This window comes from Rhinoderma darwinii, chromosome 13 (genome assembly GCF_050947455.1).
Source record: "Rhinoderma darwinii isolate aRhiDar2 chromosome 13, aRhiDar2.hap1, whole genome shotgun sequence".
Lineage (NCBI taxonomy): Eukaryota > Metazoa > Chordata > Amphibia > Anura > Rhinodermatidae > Rhinoderma > Rhinoderma darwinii.
The window spans coordinates 42,389,873-42,416,264 of NC_134699.1; the positions used below are offsets into that span (position 1 = coordinate 42,389,873).

At 41.2% G+C, this 26,392-nt stretch overlaps 1 protein-coding gene across 2 annotated transcripts in view; it reads left to right on the forward strand.

Moving 5' to 3' along the window:
* The window catches only part of PCIF1 (phosphorylated CTD interacting factor 1), a 69,851-nt gene extending 51,134 nt beyond the window's left edge, over positions 1-18,717 (forward strand). For both annotated transcript variants that reach the window (XM_075845404.1, XM_075845403.1), the window contains exons 11-16: positions 7,986-8,161; positions 8,472-8,558; positions 11,228-11,412; positions 11,838-11,931; positions 12,284-12,459; positions 17,845-18,717. In XM_075845404.1, coding sequence (XP_075701519.1) covers positions 7,986-8,161; positions 8,472-8,558; positions 11,228-11,412; positions 11,838-11,931; positions 12,284-12,459; positions 17,845-18,058 — 932 coding nt within the window. In that variant the 3' untranslated portion in view covers positions 18,059-18,717. The remainder of the gene's footprint in view (positions 1-7,985; positions 8,162-8,471; positions 8,559-11,227; positions 11,413-11,837; positions 11,932-12,283; positions 12,460-17,844) is intronic.
* Positions 18,718-26,392: the final 7,675 nt, after the last annotated feature.

Consider the following 26,392-nt stretch of genomic DNA (forward strand, 5'->3'; position numbering starts at 1 on the left):
GACATAGCCGTGTGAGGGCTTGTTTTTTGAGGGGCAAGTTATAGTTTTTAATCGTACCTTTTAAAGTACCATATTATGTTCCGTCAAAAGAAATTGGAATAAAAAATTATTTGTTGGATAGTAAAAAAAAAACCTGATTCCTCCATTGTTATTGGGGGTTTTGTTTTTTACCGCGTGACACGACATGCTATGTTTTATTCTACGGGTCAATACGATTATGGCAGTATGAAATTTATATATATATATATATATATATATATTTTTTTTATAATGTACTACTTTTACACAGAAACATTTGTTAAAAAATTCGTTTTGTGTCACCATGTTCTGAGAGCAAAAACTTTTTATATTTCCGTGGATAGGGCTGCGTGAGGGCTTTTTTTTTGTGGAGCGAACTGTTGTTTTTATTGGTACCATTTAGGGATACATACGACTTATTCATCACTTTTTTTTTTCCATTTTCTTGTGAAGTAAAGTGAAGTAAAAACCAGCAATTGTTTTTTTCCTACTGCGCTCACAGGTTAAATAACATGATATATTAATAGATCAGACTTTTACGGATGCAGGAATACCAATTATTATGTTTATTATTTTTTTGTTTATTACTTTTTTTTGTGAAAATTTGAAAAGGCTTTGTTTTTTTTAACTGTTAGTTATATAAATTTTTATAATTCCAAATTTGTATTAAACACGTTTTTTACATTTTGGTTTTTTTTAGTCCCCCTTGGAGGCTTTACCATGCGATCATTGGATTGCTCATGCAATACACTGCATTACTTCTGTATTACAGTGTATTGCCTTTATCTATGTTAACTTAGGTAATAATACATTTTAAACATTAGAAATCATTCTGTGATCGTGGCCTAGTGGCGGGTGTGAGCAGACGGGTGAGACTGGAGCTCCTGCTGTGCCCATCCTGAAAGTACCTGTATATCCCGTTGAACCTTGGAAAACCTAAGACCCCAAGACGGTCCTACACTGGAGGCAGTTGTGCTGGAGTGCTCTTGCCACGATGACCCTCTCTAAGATATAGCCTATCAGATCTACACGACTTGAGATGCTCAGTATCTTGGTTTATGTTGAGGTTTGATGGGATCACTTAACTGTTTGTCCTGGAATGTTCGGGGACTGCGTGATTTCAGGAAACGTCATGCTATATTTGAATTTATTAAAAAACAGGATGCGCTAGTGTTAGGGTTACAGGAGACGCTTATGACTAGAGAATCAGTGTCCTTGCTACATAGGGCCTGGATAGGCCACAGTTTTCATTCCTATCACACCACTTACTCCAGGGGGTGAGCCTTCTCATACATAGTGAAGTATCATTTATATGTCATTCTTCCTTTATAGATGGAGAGGGATGGTATGTGGGAGTGCATTGTTCCTTATATTATTGGGAATGCGTAGTGGTGGTGCTCTATATCCCCCCCCCTCCCTTTTCCAGGGTGTGTATTAAAAAAGCTGTACCCTTTATTGCACAGATAGAGTGTTGTCGGACCATTCTCCTATGTTAATGAAGGTGGAGACAGGAGAGAGGCCGGGACGGGATCAGGGGTGCTGGAAATTTAATGCATTCTGGTTGCAACTGATTGACAATAAAAAGGTATTAGAGCTGATAAAGGAATACTTTCGGTTCAATAACGGTACAGTGCCACAGGCGATTTCTCTGGAGGAAATCCAAGCAGCAATAGGGACACTGGCGAACGAAAAGGCTCCAGGGCCAGACGGCCTACCGGTAGAAATATTTAAGGAATTTGGGGAGGAGCTTGCTAGTTATTGACTACTCTGATGGAGAGTTTTGATAGGGGGCGGCTTCCGGATTAAGTGTATGAGGCCACAAGGAGGTTCTGCCTTAGGAGGGCAAAGATATTTAACTGCCAGAATCCTATAGACCGGTATCCCTGTTGACAGCAGACATTAAAATTCTTGCGAAGGTTCTGGCACTCAGGCTCTCTAAAGTAGTGGATGGGGTGGGGACCAGTCCGGGTTCATGTCGTCTAAATTGAAGGTGTTGAACCTAAGACGTCTGTTTCTGAACTTACAGGTGACCCCGGATAACCCTATAGGAAGAGCTATTTTATCGTTGGATGCTGCTAAAGCTTTCGACTGTGTTGAATGGGGCTATCTGTGGTCAGTCCTGGAAAGAATGGGTTTTCGGTCCTAATTATGTAAAGTGTATACAGCTGTTGTTTGTGGCCCCAACTGCAAGGATAAGGGCAAATGGAGCCTTCTCTGACAAGTTCTCGTTGGCTAGGGGGATGCGTCAGGGCTGTCCATTATCGCCGTTATTATTCGCTCTAGCAGTGGAATGGCTGGCATGTTCAGTATGCCAATATGGTCACATACAGGGGTTCAGATATGGTGCGGTGGAGGAACACATAGCATTATATGACGATATGTTGTTTATGGCAGATACCGAGCACACCCTGCCGATAATTATGGCCCTTATTAAACGCTTTGGGAAGTATTCAGGATTAACGATAAACTGGGCGAAGTCAGCTATCATGTTAATAGATCCGTTTTTTGTCCCGAATGAAGATAATGGGGTACCGATACCAGTGGTCACAGAATTTAAGTACCTGGGGGTTATGTTAACGGCAAAAGTGACGATTACCTGTCCCTTAATATTATGCCAGTTTTGCCAACGATAAAGGCCAAAGTCGAGGCTTGGAATAAGCTCCCACTTTCTGCTTTGGGCAGAACTAATTTAATCAAAATGATCCTCATGCCTCAGGTGCTATACGCCATTCATAACTCCCCCATATGGATCCCCAAATACTGGTTTAGGAGGCTGCACACCCTTTTTAGGGATCTGGTATGGAAAAAGGGAGTGCCTAGAACAAAACTGGACAAGCTGCAATTGCCTAAGGAAAAAGGGGGCCTAGCTCTGCCCAATGCGTGGCTGTCAGTGTACCCATCCGGTCCGAGGCTCTTTCCCCACGGGAAGTCCTTTATAACTGTAAGGATCTCCGGCGATGTAAAATCAGCATCCATCTCCTCAGCTATCTCACTAGACAAAGGTGTAAAAGGAGAAGGGTCAGTGAATGCTTGGCTATAACTTTCCTTACTTGATGCAACATTTTGGCAATGGCCGAACATTCCAGCCATTCCCCCTCCAAATCTCCGACATATACCAGAAGCATCACTATTGGATCTATTGGAATCCGCACCTCATACACTCGCCCCACTAATTCTGATATCTCCCCCATAGGTTCCCAAGGACCCCGCAGGACCAAAACATGTGAAAAACGTCCGCCTTATCCTTCAGACACCGAGGACACTTGGCATCTGTTCTAACCCCCATGCATTTCAGAACCCAAGGGGCCCTATATACCATGAGTATCAAAAAGAGTTGAGATCTCCTTTGCGCCACATTAATGGACAGAACACTTGGTGACGCTATTATATCCCCCAAAGTGATCTTTGGGAATAGGACCAACATCCCTCTCCCATTTGGCTTTAACAGGCGCCATAAGATCTCCTAGATGTTCAGATATCAGCCTACGGTATACCAAAGAAATCAACCCCTTCGATGTAGCTGCTTTTGCAGTATTTTCCAGCACTCCCAAGGTGTGTATCGTCAGATCCACCCTTGTAGATTGCGTCTGTAAGGCGTGACGGATCTGTAGATACTGATAAAACATATGTGGATCCAACTGAAATCCATCCCTTAGTTGCTGGAAGGATTTGAGGGTGTCTCAGCCTTATAATGCCCTTTTGTTCCCAACCCTGCATTCCCTCCAATTGGTACGATTCCCACATACATGGGTTTCTCCAAAGTGGAGTATACTTATTACATTCCCCTATCCCCAATAATTGCTTACATTGCCACCACACTTTATGCATGAAAATTAATGACTGTTTATTGCTCGCTAACCTCTTGTATGTGTGTGCTTCCAGTCCTGCCAGTGGATTTTCCCCTCCCCAAATATGATAAAATGTGCGCACTGGGGGGCGTGGCCAGCTATGAGAGCGTGAGGACATGTTTCTCAGAGCTCCTCCACCAGCATATCCGTGATCCACTGCCATCCAGCTTTTCCCATGGGGAAGGCATCCTAAAAGGCCAAGGCACCTTCCTCTACCCGTGCCTCATCCCCGCAGGGTGACATCGGGACGTTCTTTGGGAGACAGACCCCAATGCAGCTGCGGGCTCCGGTCTGAGGCCCGAGACCAAGATGGCCGCCCGGCATCCCCACCAGTGCTCCGGGGGCGATAGCAACCCATCTGCCAGCATCCACCTACCTCTTCAGGTACCTTCCCTGGGGACACCTGGCTGCTCACTCCGTTCCAGGGGGGTGGATTCTGCTGGGTCCCGAGCTTCACAGACCGCTGCCATCCAAGATGGCCACCAGGATTTCTTCACGGCCTGCACTGGGCCCAATGTTGTAGAAGGGGTTAAGGAGGGTCACTCCCCTGCTATTAGACATACATTTTACACACACTGACATTTTAGTAACAATTCCCTTTCCAGATCCTGTGGAGTTGCCATAGCTCTCCATAAATTCCTCATCAGGTTGCCAATGTTGTTACTGACTAGGCTAGATATACAGGGTGGGCCATTTATATGGATACACCTAAATAAAATGGGAATGGTTGGTGATATTAACTTCCTGTTTGCGGCACATTAGTATATGGGAGGGGGGAAACTTTTCAAGCTAGTTTTCCTAGTTTTAACTGGTTGCCGACACAGGACGAGTATGCTCGTCCTGAGCAGCGAGCACTTCGCGCATTAGGACGAGCATACTCGTCCTGTGTGACAGCCGTCTGTGCCGTCTCTGTGTGTGCGATCGAGAGCGGGGCAACGGCTGTAAGACACAGCCACGGCCCCGCTCTGACAGCGGAGAGGAGAGAAACATCTTCTCTCCGCTGTTAACCCTTTGAACGCCGCGATGACAGCTGATCGCGGCGTTCAAGGAGAGGGGACTGCACATTGATCGCGTCACAGAAAATAACTGTGACGCGATCAAAGCCAACAACTCGTATGGCCAGACAGCCCAGGGTCCAGTGAAGGACCCCAGGGCTGTCTGAACATATTTCCTGTTGTTAGGGCATGCCTCAGTATGCCCTAACAACTGCCTGTGTACGATCAGTAACAGGCTAATGTACTGGCATATAAATCTATGCCAGTACATTACAGTTACAAAATCAAAATCAAAATGATAAATCCCTTTATGGGATTAAAAAAAAAAGTTAAATGAATGTAAAAAAAAAATAATGGTAAATAAATAAATAAATAAAAAGTAAATAAAATACACAGAAACACACATTTTTTATAATAAATCAACTTTTTAAAATATAAGTCCCAAAACATGAAATAATATAGACATATTTGGTATTGCCACGACCGTAACAACCTGTACAACAAATGTATAACATTATTTATTATGATCGGTGTATGGTGTAAAAAAAAACCAATATTAAAACTGCTGCACAACTGCTTTTTTTCTGCATTTTAATCTAATTAAAAATTTATAGAAATTAAACGATAATGTATTTGTACCAAAAAATGGTACGTACATAAAGTACAACTCGTCCCGCAAAAAACAAAGTCTCATACAACTACGTCGTACAAAAAATAAAAGCGTTATGAGCGTCGGGATGCAAAGAGGGAAATTTAAAAAAAATTGCTCTGTCCTTAAGGCTAAAATTGGTCGTGTCCTTTAACCCCTTAACATTGGTGCCAGAGCTCACTGTGATTAATGCCTATGCCCTTAATACCGGTCAGGTCCTTTTCCTTCTTCATCTCATGGACACTGCCCTTCCGGTTGTGCGGGGGACTGTGGTGTTATGCGGAGACTTTAATCTTATGTTAGATCTGACACTGTATAACTCTACTGGTCGTATAATGCTATCAAAAGGGTGAGACGCGCTCTTTCACAGCTTCAACTCTGTGACGCTTGGCGCCTTCAACACCCTTCTGACAAAGATTATAGGTTTTACTCTCATCCGCATGGCACCTACAGTCGCTTCGTCTACATTCTCCTTCAACATCATGCCCTTCCTTGGGCAGCTTCCAGGTCCATTGGCAACATATTATGGTCTGATCATGCCCCAGTGTATTGCACCTTACACCTTCCTTTTCTTACTAAAGGCCCCTCTTCCTGGAAACTTAAGGAGTCTCTACTCCTTGATGGGGTCTGCAGTGCTGAACTGCTGAAAATGGTTGAGCACTTCACATCCGATCATGCCCATGATACCACATCTCCTATGATGCAATGGGAGGCCCTTAAATTTGTGCTCTGAGGTGTCTTCATAAAGCATGGAGCATGCCTTTAAAGAGAAAGGGCCCATTCCCTGAAACTTGCTCTCCAAACAATGTGCTCCCTTGACATGGCTCACAAGCGTGCGCTTTCCCTTCCGCTCTTACAGGAGTTACAGAGTGCCTGACAAGATGACTGACGTCTGTTAGACTCGGCTCAACAGCGTGCCGTCCAGGTCTGTCGGAGCAAATTTTATGATGCAGGAAATCATTGGTACAATAAACTACAAGGTTTTGTTAGAGCATAAAATATACTCAAAGAGGGGGGCTACTAAGAAATTCGAGAAACAATGGGCTAGGTGGATCGACCATTCTGGATTGGCATCAGCGGAACTCCTGACAATTCGCTCGTTTACTTAAGAGTAAACTGGAAAGACAGAACGATGATGGCACTGAAGACCAGGAAGGTAATACTTTGGTACTAGGCAATACAGCTTCTCTGAATGGGCAGAGATGGTATACAGAGACTAGTGGGGGACTAGAAACAGTGGGTATGGAGTGGGAAATCTTGTAAGGTGGTTATTTTCTGAAAGTATGACTAAGGTATCCATATGATAGGAACAGGAGAGGGGATGGACTGGAATAGTCAGTTGCGGGTGATAACCTACTGAAAGCATTTGACATATGGAGGGCTGAGGGGTTATTAGGGGGGGAAGTTGGGTACCGTTGTATTTGTTACGTTGGAAATACATGCTGGGTCTCAGATGTAATAACTTTCCTGCATTTAATAATGTATGATGACTGTAATGCTGCTGTTATTTGTTGAAATAAACTTGAACTGATTAAAAAAAAAAAAAGGAAATCATTCCGTGCAAGAAATGTGCAATAATTATATGCGTGATGTAAACAGTAGCACTACCCAGGGTGAATAGAAACGTGGAGTTGAACAAACCCAAATTACTTATACATTACAATATACATGCTACTTGGTGTTTACTTTGGATAGAAAACAAAAGTAGACATATAACTTGGAAAAGTTCAATAATAAGCTAGCATGGTTGACATTGATTATAAAATTAAAATAATCATTCTGGGTCTCTGATAATAAGATCTAGGCCATCATTGATTAATTAAGGGTTTGATGATACCTGTGAAAATTCGTCTCCAGCTAGATTTACTCTTAGGGCTTATTCAGACGAACGTATAATAAGTCCGCACGGACCTATTTTAGTCAATGGGGCCGTTCAGACTGTCAGTGATTTTCACGCAGCGTATGTCCGCTGCGTAAAACTCACAACATGTCCTATATTTGCCCGTTTTTCGCGCATCACGCACCCATTGAAGTCAATGGGTGCATGAAAACCGAGCACGGACGCACTTCCGTGTGATGCGCGCTACAGTAGTCAAAACAGAGTGTCATAATGATGGCGGCTGCGCGAAAATCACGCAGCCACGCATCATATGCTGCTGACACACGGAGCTTTTGCGTGCGCAAAACGCAGCATTTTTTGCGGGCGCAAAACGCACACGCTAGTGTGAATCCGGCCTTATACACATAAATAAAATGTAAGAACTATACAAGTATATATTTTCAATTCATGTATGTTGCAAGTCCCACTCTCTACTATGTGACCAGTTATTTGTCTAGTGATGTTTAGCAGAGACAGAATTTCACTCTTCGTCCCACAATAAGTGGCTTTATAATGTCTGTAGAATTTGCTACAGTAACTGTAACCTATTGCAAATTTAGTGGCCCTAAAATAATAATAACATTTTTGTTTTACAGAGCCGGTTGCAGTCGCACCTTCTCCAGATAAGAGAGTGTTCTGCCACCCTGTACGGATGACTGCGCCAGCATTGCCTGTCCCGGGAGGGGTAGATGTTCAACAAGATGGCAGCTTGGTGTGCGTTCGTTTCAAGGGGGAATCTGTAAGAATCAACCAGAGCTACTTCAGCAAATTGGTGAGCCTACACTCCCTCTTGTTAAAATGCCAGGGCTTTGTAGAGTATTCCCTTGAAGATATATTTTAAGTTATGGTTATTTGATTACTGTAGGTGGGTTGTTGATCCAGAGATTTATTCTGGTTGCCATATTTGGAGTCAAGAAGGATATTTTTCCCCCTTTAGATGAGAAATATTGGCTTCTGCCTCATGGTTTTTTTTTTTCTGCATTCCTCTGGAACAATATTGCAGGACAATATGCTAAACTAGATGAACTTACGTACTATGGGACTATGATAATTGTTAAAACTAAAAACTGCTGTTTTTGCAGTTTCAACTGTATCGTCTCAGTTGCACAGATGATCCAGGATCGGAAAAATACTTGTCTCGTGTGTGGTGTCTCTTGCGGAGATATCAGGTATGTAGAATTGGATTTTGGTAGAGATGAATTAATTTAGCCCTGACCCAACAAGCATATTTTTCGGGAATAGGGAATAAATGTCAGGGCGGCTCCCACTCTGAAGGACTAGGTCCTCTTTTCTTTTGTAATACTACAAATGTGTGACAGCCTGCAGTAATACAACTGGAGTCACAGCAATCCACTAATCGCTGGGGGCTGTATTTAAAAATAGGTAGAGCCCTATAGGCTTAAAAGGGTGGCCTGTTTCTCAACACACAATTCTGCCAATATTGGGGATGATCTATATACTTGGATAGGTTTGGCCAAACAGCTTGGCTCCTAATGGCATTAAGATTTTGCTTATAACCATAAATTTGTATTACAACTTAATTTTATGAATCTTATGAAGACTTTTATGTACCTAGACAACTTTGATCCCTAGGGACTGAATTTAAAGCTTCTCTGCCTTGGATTATTTATTCTCATGTATACAATCTAAAAGACATATGATTACTATGCCATTCATAAGCATAGAGTTAAATTCTACTTCCAGGCAGGAACTGAAAACTCAGTCATGTTCATAAGTCACTGAATCACCTCTGAATTGTATTTGAGAACGTGCTGTGGAAATTAGAATCCTCAGCGTGTCCTATTTGTTGTGTATTATCTACAGAAATGCTGTGTTTTTCACCCATAGTAAAGAAATGGGTGAAATCTCAAATTCATCCAGCTTAAACTGCTAAAAGAATCCTCAGCATATGAACATAGAGCTCTACCTGCCCCCAAAATATAATTCACCTGATCCCTCGATGTTCTGTACTAGGCCGCAGCTGAAGCCTGTGCCGGCCATTCTAATGTAACAGTACTGTTAGGGCACATTCAGACGTGGCGGAATTGCTGTTGAATTCTGCAGCAGCCGTTTTTTACATTAGTTTCTATACATTTTTAGAAAACTTAGTCCAGATGATGCGGAAATCAGGCTGCGGTGCAGAATTTCCCCTCCGCAGCATGCACTCTATGTTGCGGAGAAGCAGCGGAATTTCACTGCGGATTTCAGCATTTGCATTGCAAAGGCTGAAATCTGCAGCAAGTCTGCTTTGATATCCACAACGTCTGAATTACCTGTCAAATATGAAAATTTTGCTGGAAATTCGCAACGAATCTGCAGCAACATTTTCAGCGGACAATTTTCGCCACGTCTGAACATGGCCTTACGAGCCACTTGGGAATCCGCATAGGAATTACTACAACTATCAACTGCATCACATAATGACAATATGATAACTGTGCTGCCATCTAGGACATTATCATAACTAGTGTAAGTAATAGTGGAGCAACCAATTAGATTTTATCTCTCATTTCTCAGAGGGCCTTTAAAAAATAAAAACTATTGCCTGTTTGGTTGATATGAGCAGCTGCAACTTTTCTGTTGCATCAGTTTTAAACGATCTTTCTCAATATGCCTATTATGTGTGTAACACTATGGCAACTGATACAGGAGGTAATTAAATGGTCACTAACTTTTCAACAAACTTTGCATAAATCAAGTACAAGTGAATATAATAAACTTTGTAATATATCTTATTAGACAAAAAAGTCTTCCTCCACTTTTCAGGCTCCTTTCCTCCTCCTTCCCTCCTAACTGACCCACTCTGTCTAGAAGACGGAAAAAGCAGTAAATTAAGTCTATCAGCTCACTGAGGGATCAGTTTACAGCTGCCCATAGAAGTCTATGGAGAGGCGGAGGAGAGTAAGAGTGAAGCAGAGAGACAGATGTGCTGCTACTTCCTAGTAAGTGTTAGGGTATGTTCACACGATTAACAAAATACATCTGAAAATACAGAGCTGTTTTCAAGGGAAAAGACGTTTTCAGAAGTTTTTTGCGCAACTTGCGTTTTTCGTGTCCTGCACTTCTTTTGATGAGCCGTCCTTTTACGCGCCGTATTTTGACATTGACGCGTAAAATGACAGCTCGTCTGCACAGAACATCGTAAGACCCATTGCAAGCAATGGGCAGATGTTTGCCGACGTATTGGAGCCGTCTTTTCAGGCGTAATTCGAGGCGTAAAATGCCTCCATTACGTCTGTAAGGGTATGTGCACACAACCTCTTTTCAGTCTTACCCCAGTGCTGTATTCACAGCTAAACTGCTCTTTACTGCTGTATAATCTCTTCCAAGCTGCAGCTTCTATATATATATATATATTAGAAGAGGCGAATCCTGCTCTCCTATCTCTATGTGTGCTGTGTATAGAAGACATGATAGCCGTTGGGTTTTCGCCCACTACCTCAGTGAAAACTGGGAAGGAGAGATAAGAGTCTACAGTGCGGAAAACGTCTAAATAATGAAGAATACAAGTCATATAATGGTCAGAAACAGAGTTACTGTATTTCTCATGTATACGCATGCCAGCTTTTTCTGTAAATTTGCCTGAAAGGTTAAGTACGCTTTAAATGAAGAAAAAAATAATAATTGTAAAAGGAACAATTCAGTTGGGGGAAGGTAGTTAGTACAATTGAAAAAAAAGACACATGTCCACTATGTATGTAAACACACAGAAAGGGGGCTCTATGTGATAACGCACAGTAACAGGGGCAACGTATTTTATTAATAGATTACAGAACAGTGGTTTAGGGAAGTCCAACATATGAAAAATGGTGTAAAGGTTGTGACTTGTATTATATAGGTGATGTTCGGAACAACACAGTTTAAAGGCTCCGGACTGCAGGGGGCGCTCCCAGTCCATGTGTTTCAAGCTTTGCACAGAATTTTTGGTGTTACTTCTGAGTGCTTTGCTTCTCCCTTGAACTGTTATTTCAAGCAATACTGCTCGGCATTCTCAGACACAGATGGATATTTTGGCTCCAGGGGGTGAGTGTTCAAATTAACATCTCCACTGCTGAATGTATCAATTTTAGTAACTCTATCAATTATTCATTACACTTTGTTGAGGCAAATCCCACCTACTAACACTTTTGTCATACTCTAACACACATTTTTGTCTTGTTGGGGGGTTTCAGCTTAGCATGTGAATAACTGTACAGACATCCTCACTGACAATTAGAATATGGATCATGAGGCATAAAGCTGTGTGACTGACCACCTGGACTGCACAGACACTTTTGCATATTGTCACTAAGAAGGAGCAGTGTCTTTATAGGCTTGTCTGTTTTTAGTGAAGAGTGCGGCTAATAAATGACAAGACTGTTGCCACTGTGAGTGAATTTTATATTTGATGCTGTAGATGAAGTCCTGCCTTTAGTTGAATAATTTTCTTTTTTTTTTTTCCCTCCTAGGCCATGTCTCAGTTTTTACCCAGTGAGTGGTTCCTTTGAGGCCAATCCACCATTCAGTGAGGAACTGATGGATGCCATGGCCACACATTTTGAGGTACAAGATAACTAATATCTCTGCCTACAATACAAGGAAAGATGTAGCACTCCGAGTAAATCTAAAGACGTTTATTCACCCAGGGTGTAGGCAGCGTTTCACCTTCCCAATCCAACATTGCCTACACACTGGGTGAATAAACACCTTTATATTTACTGGGGGCGCTGCCTCTTTCCTTGGATTGTTGTATCCATTAACTGAAGGGGACTTGGTGAAGACTCTTTGAGGCTTAGCACCCGCCAATTTTTGGTTTCCCATTACAGTGCAGCGCCTTTAATTTGGACTTTTAATATCCTGCCTGTTATTCTGTGTCACGGTTATTCTTTGTTTGATCAATTTCATTTGTTTACAGAACCTTCTGGAGTGTTCAGATCAGCCCTTGTCTTTCATAGTGTTTATCCCAGAGTGGAGGGACCCACCTACACCTGCCCTCACGCGTTTGGAGGAAAGTCGCTTCAAACGCCACCAGTTGGTTCTCCTGGCAAATCAGCATGAATATCGCAGCGGCTCTCAGCATATGTGTAAGAGGTATGTATTGTAGACATGACTATGCGTTTATTCTTTGTGAGCAGCCGTTGGTTAGTTGTATGGGAGGCTTCACACACTGCCAAAAAATAATCATCCATGTGGCTGTCAGGGAGTTGTAGTTTCACAGAGCCACTGTTTGGCGATCATTGCGTTACACAACAAAGAAGGCAATTGCATTGTGTATTTGCTTATACTTAACCCCTTCCCGACATTTGCCGTACATGTACGTCATGGAAAGTACTGACTTCCCGCATCTTGCCGTACATGTACGTCAAACGTTTGGCACCGGCTCAGAAGCTGAGCCGGTCCCATCATCACCGGATCTCAGCTGTATCTTACAGCTGACATCCGACTGTAACGGCGGGGACCGAAATTAGCTTCGATCCCTGCCATTAACCCCTTAAGTGCAGCGCTCAAACGCGATCGCTGCACTTAAGGTGTTTGCAGCTCATCGGAACCCCAGTAATGAAATTGCCGGGGTTCCGGTGGCTGCAATGGCAACCGGAGGCCTAATACTGGCCTCCCGGTCTGCCTAGCACCGAAGCCGGTCAAGATCCGCCCGGCGGCGGAGCCTGATCGGCTTCCGTAGCTGCCGGCAAGATGGCGCCGGGTCAGGAGCTGATCCGGCGTCATCAGCGGTGGAAGTCAGCTGTACTGTACAGCTGACATCCACCTGTAACGGCAGGAACCGGAGCTAGCTCCGATCCCTGCCATTAACCCCTTCGATGCAGCAATCGAAAGCGATTGCTGCATCGTAGCGGTTACAAGCAGATCGCCAGCCCTGACAGGCAATCGGGACTGGCGACTGCTGTTATGGCAACAGGAGACACAATGGTCTCCTGCTCTGCCATTACGGAAGCCGATTTAGGCCCCGCCGGGAGGCGAAGCCTAAACGGCTTGCTGTCAGTGAATGACTGACAGATCTAATACATTGCACTACATAGGTAGTGCAATGTATTAGAAAAAAAAAAATCTGACCGTTGGACCTTCAAGTCCCCTAGTGGGACTTGAGAAAAAGTGTAAAAAAAGTATAAAAAAGTGCAAAAAATAAAAGTTTGAAAACAATAAAAGTTTCAAGTAATCAAATAACACACAATCCCCCTTTTACTCTTATCAAGTCCTTTATTATTGAAAAATAATAATAAACCATATGTATTTGGTATCGCCACGACCGTAACGACCGGAGGTATCAAAATATTATATTATTTATTGCACGCGGTGAACAGCGTAAAAAAAACCCGTAAAAAACGTTACCAGAGTTTCTGTTTTTTAGTCACTTTGCCCTACAAATATTACAATAAAAAGTGATCAAAAAGTCGCACGTATCCAAAAATGGTACCTATAAAAACTATAGCTCGTCCCGCAACAAACCAGCCCTCATACCGCTACGTCTATGAAAAATAAAATTAGTTATGGCTCCAATAAGTCAGGAAATAAAAAAATATGCAGTTGTGCCCGAGGAGAACATTTCTTCTGTTTCAAGAGGCGATTTATCAAGGACCTAAAATTAGGGAACCAGGAAGGGAGGGCCCAATCATATCCGATGGAAGCGACGGTGCCCGTATTATACCAGGATAATACTTTCCCAGCAAAATTCCCCAAACTACAAAGGCGCGGAGTGTGGACCAAAAGGGGGATAAGAAATGACACCATTTATCAGTGCGACACCGGCCTGTGCAGAAAGGATTGCTTCACAGCGTAACACACATCTATGGATTATTTTTATTTTTTTATACCACCTGACTATGCCCCTTATATACTCCGCCCCGCTTACATGTACCCCCACATTATAAAACACCAGCAATACTCAAACAAATATAGTACCAAGCAAAATCCGCTCTCCAAAAGCCAAATGGTGCTCCCTCGGCCCTGAACCCTACAGCGTGCCCAAACAGCAGTTTCCTTCAACATATATGGCACCGTCATACCCGTGAGAACCCTTTTAACAATTTTTGTGGTGTGTGTCTCCAGCGTCATAAGCTGGGCATGACATATTTGCCACTGAATGGCATATCTAGGGAAAAATATAAATTTTTAATTTGCACCATCCGCAGCGCATTCATTTATGGAAAAGACCTGTGGGGTGAAAATGCTCACTACACCCCTTAATAAATGCCTTGAGGGGTGCAGTTCCATAATGGGGTCACTTATCAGGGGTTTATTTTTATTATTTCACATCTGAGCCTCTGCAGTTGTGAACCAATACTTTGTAAATCGCCAAATTAGGCCTCCACTCCGCATGGTACTCTTCACTTCTGAGCCCTGTCATATGTCCAGACAAAAGATTAGGGCCACATGTAGGGTGTTTCTAAAACCGGGAAACACCGCATAATAATTAGAGAGCTGTCTTGTTATGGTGGCACAAGCCGGGCACCACATATTGGCATATCTATGGAAAAAAATCCCATTTTCACTCTGCAACATTGAGCGCACACTAATTTCTACAAAACACCTGCAGGGTTAAAATGCTTACTACACCCCTTGGTAAATGCATTGAGGGGTGTAGTTTACAAAATGGGGTCACTTCTGGGGGGTTTCCACTGTTTTGGGCCCACAGGTGCCCAGAAACCAATCCAGCAACATCTGCACTCCAAATGGCGGTCCTTCCCTTCTGAGCCCTGCCGTTTGCCCAAACAGCAGTTTATGACCACATATGGGGTATTGCCGTACTCGGGAGAAATAGCTTTACAAATGTTGGGTTCTTTTTTTCCTTTATTTGTTGAGAAAATGAAAAAATTTGCGCTAAAGCTACGTCTTATTGAAGAAAAAGGACTGTTTTTATTTTCACTGCCTAATTCTAATAAATTCTATGAAACATCTGTGGGGTCAAAATGCTCACTACACCCCTAGATGCATTCTTCAAGAGGTGTAGTTTCCTAAATGGAGTCCCTTTTTGGGCGTTTTCATTGTTTTGTCCCCTCAGGGGCTTTGCAAATGTGACCTGGCCTCCGCAAATCATTCCTGCTAAATGTGATCTCAAAAAGTCAAATAGTGCTCTTTCCCTTCTAAGCCCTGCCGTGTGTCCAAACAGCCGTTTATTACCACATGTGGGGTATTGTTTTACTCGGGAGAAATTGCTTTACAAATTTTGTGGTGCTTTTTCTCCTTTAGTCCTTCTGGAAATGAGAAAAAATTAGCTAAACCTACATTTTCTTTGAAAAAATGTAGATTATTATTTTCAGGGCCTACTTCCAATAATTTCTGCAAAAAAACTGTGGTGTCAAATCGCTCACTATACCCCTAGATAATTTCCTCAATGGGTGTTGTTTCCAAAATGGGGTCACTTGTGGGGGGTTTCCACTGTTTTGTCCCCTCAGGGGCTTTGTAAATGTAACATGGCCTCCGCAAACCATTCCTGCTAAATTTGAGTTCCAAAAGCCAAATGGCGCTCTTTCCCTTCTCAGCCTCGCCGTGTGTCCAAACAGCCGTTTATTACCACATGTGGGGTACTGTTTTACTCGGGAGAAATTTCTTTACAAATTTTATGGTGATTTTTCTCCTTTAGTCCTTGTGGAAATGAAAAAAAATTAGCTAAACCTACATTTTATTTGAAAAAATGTAGATTTTCATTTTCACAGCCTACTTGCAAAAATTTCTGCAAAAAACCTGTGGGGTCAAAATGCTCACTATACCCCTAGATAATTTCCTCAAGGGGTATAGTTTCCAAAATGGGGTCACTTGTTTGGGGTTTTCACTGTTTTGTCCCCTCAGGGGCTTTGTAAATGTGACATGGCCTCCGCAAACCATTCCTGCTAAATGTGAACTCCAAAAGCCAAATGGCGCTCTTTCCCTTCTCAGCCACGCCGTGTCTCCAAACAACCGTTTATTACCACATGTGAGGTATTGTTTTACTCGGGAGAAATTGCTTTACAAATTTTGCGGTGCTTTTTCTCCTTTAGTCCTTGTGGAAATGAGAAAAAAAATCGCTAAACCTACATTTTCTTTGAAGAAATGTTGATTTTAATTTTCACGGCCTACTTCCAATAATTTCTGTAAAAAACCTGTGCGGTGAAAATGCTCACTACACCCCTAGATAATTTCCTTGAGGTGTCTAGTTTCCCAGATGGGGTCACTTTTGGGGGATTTTGACTGTTTTGGCACCGCAAGAGCCCTTCAAACCTGACATGGTGCCTAAAATATATTCTAACAAAAATAAGGCCCCAAAATCCACTAGGTGCTCCTTTGCTTCTGAGGCCGGTGTTTCAGTCCAGTAGCACGCTACGGCCACATGTGGGATATTTCCTAAAACTGCAAAAACTGGGCAACAAATATTGAGTTGCATTTCTCTGGTAAAACCTTCTGTGTTATAAAAAAAATTGTATTAAAAATGTATTTCTGCAGAAAAATATGAAATTTGTAAATTTCACCTCTACTTTGCTTTAATTCCTGTGAAATGTTTAAAGGGTTAAGACATTTTCTAAATGCTGTTTTGAATACTTTGAGGGGTGAAGTTTTTAAAATGGGGTGACTTTTTTGGGGTTTCTAATATATAAGGCCCTCAAAACCACTTCACAACTGAACTGGCCCCTGTAAAAATAGCCTTTTGAAATTTTCTTGAAAATGTGAGAAATTGCTGCTAATGTTCTAAGCCTTGTGAGGTCATAGAAAAATAAAAGGATGTTCAAAAAACGATGCCAATCTAAAGTAGACATATGGGGGATGTTAATTAGCAACAATTTTGTGTATTATAACTGCCTGTCTTACAAGCAGATACATTTAAATTGAGAAAAATGCTAATTTTTGCAATTTTTCGCTAAATTTTGGTGTTTTTCACAATTAAATACTGAACATATCGAGCAAATTTTGCCAGTAACATAAAGTCCAATGTGTCACGAGAAAACAATCTCAGAATCGCTTGGATAGGTGAAAGCATTCCGGAGTTATTACCACATAAAGTGACACATGTCAGATTTGAAAAATGAGGCTCTGTCAGGAAGGTCAAAAGTGGCTAAAGAGGGAAGGGGTTAAGGCCCTTTTAAACGAGCCGATAATCGGCCGGTGCAGCGAGCGCCAATCAATGAGACATCGGAAAAGACATGAGAAAAAAACGTCCCTGGGAATGAAACGCCGTCAATGGGCAGACGTTAGGAGACGTTCAGCCCCGACTTTGTAGCCGTTTTTCTAAGCCGTGTGAACATACCCTTATATGTATTTCTTTTTGCAGTGTTTTGGTTTTTTTTTAAATCCGCTTTATTTACTTGTAACCCTTAAAATGTAGCAAGCCTTTCATGCTTTGTTACTTTGGGTTTTTGCGTTGTCATTTCGCCTTTATATTTGCTTTTTCTCCGCTATCCCATTCTACAAGAGTTATTGAACTTTGTTTCCTCTTCTCATTTTATATTTACCATGTAATCTTTCTCTTCTCGTTGTTTATTCTTGTCACAGAAAGGATCTGTATTACAAGGCTGTACACAATACTGCCATACTGTTTCTACAAAATGAAGCCGGTTTCCAGAAGTGGACACCCACCCCGGAGCGTGTTCAGGAGCTGTGTACAGCATATAAACAGTCGGCAAGGTTTTCCAATTCCTCCTCCGGGTGCTCTGAAAAGGAGTCCACAAAAGAGGAGGGCACCAGCAAGGACAGTATAAATAGTTAGAAGCGTAGATGGAAGATTGACATTCCAATTTCTTTGGGCAATACCTGCTCTTTTTCCTGATTATGGCAATACCCCTTGTGTGTTAAGGCAGTATGTAAATCTCCATTCATTAGGACACAATTATGGTCTCGCCCTAGTAAGGCTGATTATGAGAATCCATCAGTTACAATGGGCATGGTGTTGGACCTCTACCCCTTTGTAGGATAAGAAGCATTATCCCCGGCTGATTGATATTGAGTGGATGATGATACAATCTCTGTGTTGTTGTTGTTTTTTTTTTATATATATGTAAGAGATATGCCATGTGGAAACTATGGGGAGGTCACATTGTTTTATGTGGAGGTGTTGGAGACAGGAAACGCTCCGATGTGTGAAGTTGTGTGGTGCACTGCTCGTGTGTATAAAGTTGTGGATATAAACACTTTGCCTCCTATCTAAGAGGGTGTATGTCGTTTTACATGTGTACAGCTCTACAGTATCTTTGGTGGTTTTAGCGATTTGCATGTGTTACTCTCCCCTCACATTTTGTGTGTATGTTTTTGTTTTTTTTCTGGTATTGTGATTTTGGCACGTTGGTTCTGTGCTAATTATTCTTTGTAACTAATTTAATGTCTAACCATTTTATTACTTTTATCAAACAGTAAAAGGTCTATTTTTGATTTCTGTCTCTGAGTATTACCTAAAAACAAAATTTGCACCTAAATAAATGACGGCCATCAAACTGCACGCATGTAGTGAAGCATCGCCAAAACAATGCGCGACGAACATCTACTCCACTGATCCCCTTCAATGATCGTTTTACTGTAACAAGTATTACATGAAGCTTAAATGTCAGCATATGGTCTGACTGTGGCATTCCTCTGCATTTCTTACAACCACCTGCTGTTTCCTTTGATTCCTCTGCTTTATGTCTGCAGAACTTTTAGATTTTCTCATATGTTAAACCTTTGTGTTTTTTCTAGTTCATATATCTAGTAAGTATTTTGTTTTAAAAGATTTGCCTACAAAATTAGCAAATTCAGTTCTCTTTAAACATCCCAACCTCTTACCAACAGTAACAATAATCATATCTACAGCACTACATAGTGTGAACGACGTCATTCTTTTGAATACAAATACCCCTGACACAACCAAAGTTGAATCAAATAAACAATCCACAAGGGACGGTTATAAAGTGTCAGTGTTGTGGTCAGTTTATGCAATATTTGGTGCTTAGAAATTAAACTAATAGTGTGTAATATAATTTTTTGTATCCCTGGAGTTCATCCATAGGTGGCGTATGATACCGCGCCAACTAGATATAAATGTCTGGATACTCCAGGTGATCATTGTGGATTGCTTGTGTGATTCAACCCTGGTTGTGTCAGGAGTATTTGTAGAGTATAATAATATGATTAATGAATAAATGTTATATTATCACTGAAATCAATATGTGGGGTCCTCATGGAAACAAGTAGTATCACAGAGTGGGAACTCTTCATAAAACATATCTACAGCACTGACACAATCAATGACAATTGACTCCACTGATCAGTACAGTTACCATACCCGTTTTACATTTTTTTTTAAGTTATTTTCATTATCATCCAAAGAAAATCCATGTGGAGCAATGTACAGTATTTCCCATGCAATGAGCAGGAGAGTTGCATGGTCGAAAATATCTTTTCATATACTCATTAAATCTATACATCTGTGACATTACTAGTTATCTCACCATAAATACCAGAGTATTATCATTTCTTATTGGCATATACACTGTGTGTGTGTGTGTGTGTGTGTGTGTGTGTGTGTGTAAAATTATATATATATATATTATTCTCTCCTTTATTCCTTCCTCCATCTTTAGCTGAATTAAATGACGATACACTACACCAAGTATGATCACAGTAGCAGTTCTTCTCCAGTGCAGCACCTTTGTCACCTTCAATATTCCTACCCCGCTTCAGTCATATAATGGCTATAATGTAGCCAAATACAGTTATATGTTTTTTGTCTTATTTCTACATGAATGAAAGTAATAAAATATCCTGATGAGGTAAACGGTACATTATAAGTCACCGCAGTGTTCCATTTCTAGTAATGGGGGGGGGGGGGTTGTAATATCTTCAATCACTCCTGGATGCATTAGGCTGGGTTTCTACAGGGAGTTTTGTTTTTTTTATTGTGTTTTTATTTGCAGTTTTGAAGTTCTTTTTAATTGCTTTGAAAAACGCACGTGTTTACCACGATTTTGCAATGCAGTTTTAGTTCGTGTGGCTATTACAGGTGAAGCACATAGAAACCATGGGTTTCACCTGTAATAGCCAAATGTTTGAAAACCGCATCGCTAAATTGTGGTAAACCGCATGTGTTTTTCAAAGCAATTGAAACACATCAAAACTGCATTACAACATGCCCTCTGGAAATCCAGCCTAATGATTGGGCCAGGTTCACACTAGTGTACTGAATTTCAGCACCAGTGGATGATATAACTGATGCGTATTATGTATCATTTATGTATTCTTTGTAAAAAGCACACAAAAACTAGCATACACTTAGTGTTGACCCAGCCTTATATTGGTAACCTGAAGATATGAATCACTGTTCTAAAACATAATACTTTTCAGGTCACTTACTGATGTGTAATGATATAAAACTGATATTGTAACTACTAACCAGAATTACATTAGTGAGTTTTACAGCCGCTGTATAACTTCAGCCCCATTCAGAGTATATGTAACATACAAGTAAGTGTATTGTATAAATTATTTATTATTGTCACAATTCTCTGGAATTATATGGATGCAATTGCTTCATAACTGACAAAAACAAACAATATGGCAGCTGCCACTTCTATAAATAAATGAAAGTATGCCTGAGCACTTTGTTCACTTTCTTTCTATCACTTATTTTTAAATGCTAGGTACACTAAGTATGTATTTATCAACTTATACTGTATTGCACATATCTGGTGAAAATCTGACTGACATAAAGGGACAATCAGATGAATTAAGAATTTTTTATTAATATTCTTGAACGAAAGAGCAAAAAACACGGCGCCACAGGTGAAGATAAAAACATTACCATGCTCACCATTACGCCAAAGTTATAAATCGCAGGAATAATCCACAGGTGCTGCTGCCAGATCCGAACCGGTTCCCAATAAGGTGACCGCTTGACAAAGTGAATAGAAAAGTGGAAAAAGATGGATCTTCTGAAGGCGCTGCTGCTACGTGGTGCAATCAAAGGAATAGCAGGGAGGTATGGTCTAGTACAAAATATGTTTTATTGGAACAAAGAGTGGCTACGCGTTTCGACGCTGAACAAGCGTCTTCCTCAGGCGATCTATAAGGGTCGACGATATATAAGGGTCAGAAGTTTAATGTGTACATGGCCTGAGGAAGACGCTTGTTCAGCGTCGAAACGCGTAGCCAGTCTTTGTTCCAATAAAATATTTTGTACTAGACCATACCTCCCTGGGTCCATTGTACTCTAAAACGCATTGCCCTATTTGAGAATATTAATAGAAAACCTCTTAACTCATCTGCATGTCACTTTGTGTCAGTGAGATTTGTGCTAAAGAAGTATCTCCTTTTTTACCCTCGATCAGAAGTGCAGTTTAGATTTATCGTGCACAATTAAAGAAAAAAATTAGGACATATGGACAGGTGATGTCTTAAGGAGGCAACCCCTTTAATATATGGGTGGCTTTAGGGCTCATGAACATGGTCACGGCTGTATTATTTGTATGTTTAGAGCTAATGACAGGCTTTCCTGATCTCATAAGAGGATCTTTGCCTCTAAATATACTGCTCTGGGCGCCATCCCCTGGAGTGTTTGGTTGTTCTTCTGTAAAGCAATAGCGCAGCTGGCACACATCACAGGCAATCGGGATACTGCAAATGTTGAATGAAATAGTGGTACAAACGAAATCACAGGGTTCATCTGACACCTCGCTAGTCTGCAGTCAATTAATTCTACAAGCCACTGGCATGCATTCTTCATAACCTACCTTTTAGGAATCAAATTTCCACTAACCTTTTTGTTTTCTATTTTTAGACGTGATATAAAATATGGGTCACAGGATGTCAGCCAGTTCTATGAACAAGATTCATTTCTCTTTAGCAATAAAAGCATTAAAAGGGGTTTTCCAGCCAGTAAAAATTGATGGCTTATCCTCAGGATAGGCCATCAATAGCTGATCGGTCGGGGTCCGACTCCCGGGACACCAGCTGATCAGCTGTTTTGAAGGGGGTGCTTCCTCATCATTTTGACTTGCTCACTGTCAATCTTCGACACGCACTTAGCAGCGATTCAGGTATTTCAGCCTTTTCTCCCATTCACTTCCATCAATTTTTACAGGTTGGAAAATCCCTTTAATGTTAAACCCATAATTCTGCAGAATTCACATGGATGGCCTTTTTGCGCGTTAATGACCAAGCACTATTTTTCATTTTTCACAGTCGGATGTCATAACTTCTTTATTTTTCCGGCAACAGCCATATGAGGGCTTGTTTTCTGTGTGACGAGTTGTATATTTAAATTGCACCATAGCATATTACATAGTTCGTATGGTTGAAAAAAGACACATGTCCATCAAGTTCAACCAAGGAATGGGAAAGGGAAGGGAAAAATTTCTACACATAGATAACTTAGAACAAAAAAATCTTAGCTCCTAAGCCTTTTTTTAAAGCCATTTACTGTAGCTACTGTGACCAGCTCCTGCGATAGACTATTCTATAGTTCTCACAGTAAAAAAAGGCTTGTGGCCTCTGCAGATTGAACTTTTTTTTTCTCCAGATGGAGGGAGTGCCCCCTTGTTCTTTGAGGGGGTTTTACATGGAACAGGATCACCATATTTTTTATATGTGCCTCTAAGGGGGGACATGACTAATATATTTATATAAGTTAGTCGTCTTTTTTCAAGTCTAAATAGGATTAATTCTACGGGTCGTAATTACAGGCACGGTGGTGTGCATGAAGCCTTATTAGCTTTGTTGCTGTTCTTTGTATTTTTTCCATCTCCAGGGCATCCTTTCTATGAATTGGAGCCCAGAACTGCATATTCTAGATGAGGCCGCACTAATGCTTTGTAAAGTGGTAATATTAAATCCCTGTCCCGCGAGTCCATGCTTCTTTTAATACACGACAATATCTTTCTGGCCTTTGCATGCTGTTATTTAATCAGCTGCTTCAATGTCAGTTTATGATCTTCAAGTACACCCAGATCCTTCTCAACAAGTGACTCCTCCAGTATAGCTCCCCCTAGGACATATGATGCATGCAGGTTGTTGGTACCCAGATGCATAACTTTACATTTATCTACATTAAACTTCATTTGCCAAGTGGACGCCCAAACACTTAGTGTGTTCGTAAATTGCAAGCTGATTTGAACATCTTCCATAGACTGAACATTACTACATAGCTTGGTGTCATCTGCAAATATAGAAATAGTGCTATTAATCCCATCCTCTATATCATTAATAAATAAGTTGAATAATAGTGGTCCCAGCACTGAACCCTGGGGTACACCACTTATAACCGGGGACCATTCAGAGTAGGAATACTTGACCACAACTCTCTGGATACGGTCCTTGAGCCAATTCTCTATCCAATTACAAACTATACTTTCTAAACCTATAGTCCTTAATTTACCCATTAGACGTCTATGAGGGACAGTGTCAAATGCCTTTGCAAAGTCCATAAACACTATATACACAGCGGCCCCTCTGTCTAGGCTTTTGCTAACCTCTTCAAAAAAACAAATCAAGTTGGTTTGACAGCCAGCACGGTTTTACGAAGGACGGAAGTTGTCACTTGTAATACTATTTTTTGTCACATAATCCTGTATATAGTCCCTCAATATCCCCTCAAATATTTTCCCCACGATGGATGTTAAGCTTACTGGTCTATAAGTACCCAGGGAAGATCTAGAGCACTTGTTGAAAATAGGCACCACATTTGCCCCACTACACCAGTCACTAGAGAATCTCTAAATATTATGAAGAGGGGGACAGAAATAACTGAACTAAGCTCTTTAACAACTCTAGGGTGTAACCCATCTGGTCCCGGGGGCCTTGTGTACATTTTTTTTATTTAACTTAGCTTGGCCCATATCTACATTCAGCCAATTAGGTATATCAACTGTTATATTAAAGAGGCTCTGTCACCACATTATAAGTGCCGTATCTCCTCCATAAGGAGATCGGCGCTATAATGTAGGTGACCGTTTTATTAAATAAAAAGCACTGCTATCTGTTTTCACCACTTTAGTAGCGATTTTAGATTTATGCTTAATGCCCAAGTGGGCGTATTTTTACTTTGTACAACACCCACTTGGTCTAGAGGAGTGTATGACGCTGACCAATCAGCGTCATGCACACCTCTCCATTCATTTACTCAGCACATAGGGATCCTTTTAGATCGGTATTGTTAATGTGTTAGTATAAGACAGCACATAGCGAAGTGTTTAGACCGTGAATAGACATTCCACGGGATGTCTATTCACAATCTTTGCACTTTGTTACTGTTTTTGTGGTAGTTACAGCAGAGCAATGTGCTGTCTTATACTAACACATTAACAATACCGATCTAAAAGGATCCCTATGTGCTGAGTAAATGAATGGAGAGGTGTGCATGACGCTGATTAGTCAGCGTCATACACTCCTCTAGACCAAGTGGGCGTTGTACAAAGTAAAAATACGCCCACTTGGGCATTAAGCATAAATCTAAAATCGCTACTAAAGTGGTGAAAACAGTTTTATTAAATATAATGTAGGTGACAGCAGTGCTTTTTAAGTGCCCTATCTCCTATATAAGGAGATTGTCACCACATTATAGCGCCAGAGCCTCTTTAACAGCACTGGCATCAGCTACATCAGCTGCTTTTTCTTCTCTTGTATATACAGAGCTAAAGAACCCATTTAGTAACTCTGCCTTCTCTTGATCCCCTGTGACCAACTCCCCATTACCACTATCTAGGGGTCCTACATGTTCAGACCTTGGCTTTTTTGCATTTACATACTTGAATAATTTTTGGGGGATTTGTTTTACTATCCTTGGTCAACTGCCTTTCATTTTGTTTTTTTGATGATTTTATTACCTTTTTACAGATTTTATTAAGCTCTTTGAAAAATACAAATCTGAGGGTACAGCTGTAACCTTTATAATTCACAAATGCCCTTTTTTTGTCATGTATTGCCCTTTTTACAGAAGGTGTAAGCCATGTGGGGCTTAATTTTAGTCGTTTATACTTGTTAAAATCTACTTTGGGTAATTGTAGTGCAAAATGTATTCCTATAGGTAACATCTCCCATTTATCATTTGTACCATTATTTGACATTAGTTCTTCCCAGTCTGTCCTGAATTGCAGCCCCCATCCTGGGGAAATTGGCCTACTTACATTTGTATTTGCCCTCTCAGCCTGTGTTTGTTTTTTTACAGTATAGGTAAAATATAACTATATTATGATCACGGTTACCGAAGTTTTCACGAACATTGACATTACCAACAAGCTCTGCATTATTAGAAATGACCAGATCCAGCAGAGCTTCACCTCTAGTCGGGTCTTCCACAAACTGGCCCTTCATGCAACAGGTTGAGGATATTTCTCCCCTTTGCAGTTGAAGCCGAACCGTGACACCAATTAATATCCCGGTAATTAAAATCTCCCATTATCACTACAGTACCGGCCTGTGCAGCCCGCTCCATCTGTTTATAGCTGACCTTCCATCTCCTCAGTTATAGAATATATTTTGGGAAGCCATGTCATCTGATCGTGTTCCACCTGTTTTATATTAAGTCCAGAGTCAACGCAACCGTCTACCAGGAAATTTTCAAGCACTTCATAAAGCCTGTCAGCAGTGGGAAGCATGGAGATGCTGATTTCATTTTCCATCAGGACTTGGCACCTGCCCGCACTGCCAAAAGTACCAATACCTGGTGTAATAACCACAGTATGACTGTGCTTGATTGGCCAGCAAACTTGCTTGACCTAAACCCCATAGAGAATCTATAAGGTGTTGTCAATAGGAAAATGAGACACCAGACCCAACAATGCAGACGAGCTGAAGGCCGATATCAAAGCAACCTGGACTTCCATAACACCTCAGCAGTGCCACAGGCTGATCACCTCCATGCCATGCCGCATTGATGCAGTAATTCATGCAAAAGGAGCCCCGACCAAGTATTGAGGGCATATACTGGACATACTTTTAAGTAGGCCAACATTTAGGTTTTAAAAATGGTCAGAAAAATTATTATATAAGCCCAATTTCAGAGAGAGACTAAATGCTGGAAATCAATCACTCTGTGTGTAATGAATCTATATATTATGAGTTTCACTTTTTGAGTTGA